Source organism: Prunus dulcis, chromosome 2 (genome assembly GCF_902201215.1).
Source record: "Prunus dulcis chromosome 2, ALMONDv2, whole genome shotgun sequence".
Classification (NCBI taxonomy): Eukaryota; Viridiplantae; Streptophyta; class Magnoliopsida; order Rosales; family Rosaceae; genus Prunus; species Prunus dulcis.
This window is the reverse complement of record NC_047651.1, coordinates 13,132,696-13,133,669: the sequence shown is the minus strand read 5'-3', so window position 1 is coordinate 13,133,669 and position 974 is coordinate 13,132,696. Positions and strand designations below refer to the sequence as shown.

General features: G+C 33.5%; 1 protein-coding gene across 1 annotated transcript in view; it reads left to right on the top strand.

The window, feature by feature from the left end:
- LOC117617177 overlaps positions 1 to 974 on the top strand; it is a 6,476-nt gene that overhangs the window by 4,930 nt on the left and 572 nt on the right. The window contains exon 11 of the mRNA XM_034346458.1: positions 615 to 778. Within this exon, the coding sequence (XP_034202349.1) occupies positions 615 to 778 (164 nt within the window). The remainder of the gene's footprint in view (positions 1 to 614; positions 779 to 974) is intronic.

The following is a 974-nucleotide window of genomic DNA, read 5'->3' as shown; positions in this document are numbered from 1 at the left end:
AAAGGGGGTGCTATTCTTTATTGCTTGTACTAATATAAGAAGAAAGGAAAAATAAATAAGAACCTAAGAAAATTCACATAACAGGTGAGGAAAAAGAGTTTGGAAAGAGATTCCTGGTAATTCCATCCATATTTTCATAGCCTTTTGATAGACTGTTGGTTCTCTTTTCCATAATAGAACTAGGTCTCCTAAATGAGGAAGGCAGGCAATATGTAAGAAATAAAGCAATTACAAAAGCTTGTCTAATATACTTGGTTAGAAATTATTGCAAACCCACACAAATTCACCGTGTAAAGTTTCCTCTCTGATTTTATAGAAGGATGTGTGAAACCATATAATGGGGTTGCTCTTGTTGCTTCTATGCTTGTTGCTCTGTAAAACTCTGCCTGCTGCATCAATAAGCTTTATTTATCAAATCATGTTCTAATCCCTGCAAATTCATCTATAAAATCACATCACTCTAATTTATTNACCTTTAATTTCTTCTAGAGTAATGAANAATTTAATATGTGAACTGAGATGAATTTAATGNGAATGCAGATGATTTTTACTGGTATACCCATTTTATTGATTTTGTTTTCTGCTTGGTTGACGGATCAAATTATCTTTTGTAGATTCAGAGTGATCATTACGAGGTNGTTTCCGATTTGGTGCAGACAAGTTTTCTTTTTTCCATTCCTATGGATGGGCCTATGTCTTTTACCACTCCTCATGTATCTGTACAATGGGTCCTTCGATTTGAATTTTTTACCACTCCGAAGAATGTGGATTGGACCAGGTATATAATTATATGCATCTTCTCAACCAAATGATTAAAATGTAGCAAGAGGTTTCAATGTTAAGTTCAGGATTTGGAGTAAAATGTTCATAATTAGTTATGCAGTTCTTTACATGGTTTCCAGATTACCGGTTGTTTGAAAATAATTGCGAAACAAGGTTACAGAAAGTGTCAATCAGACATTGCTAATGAAACT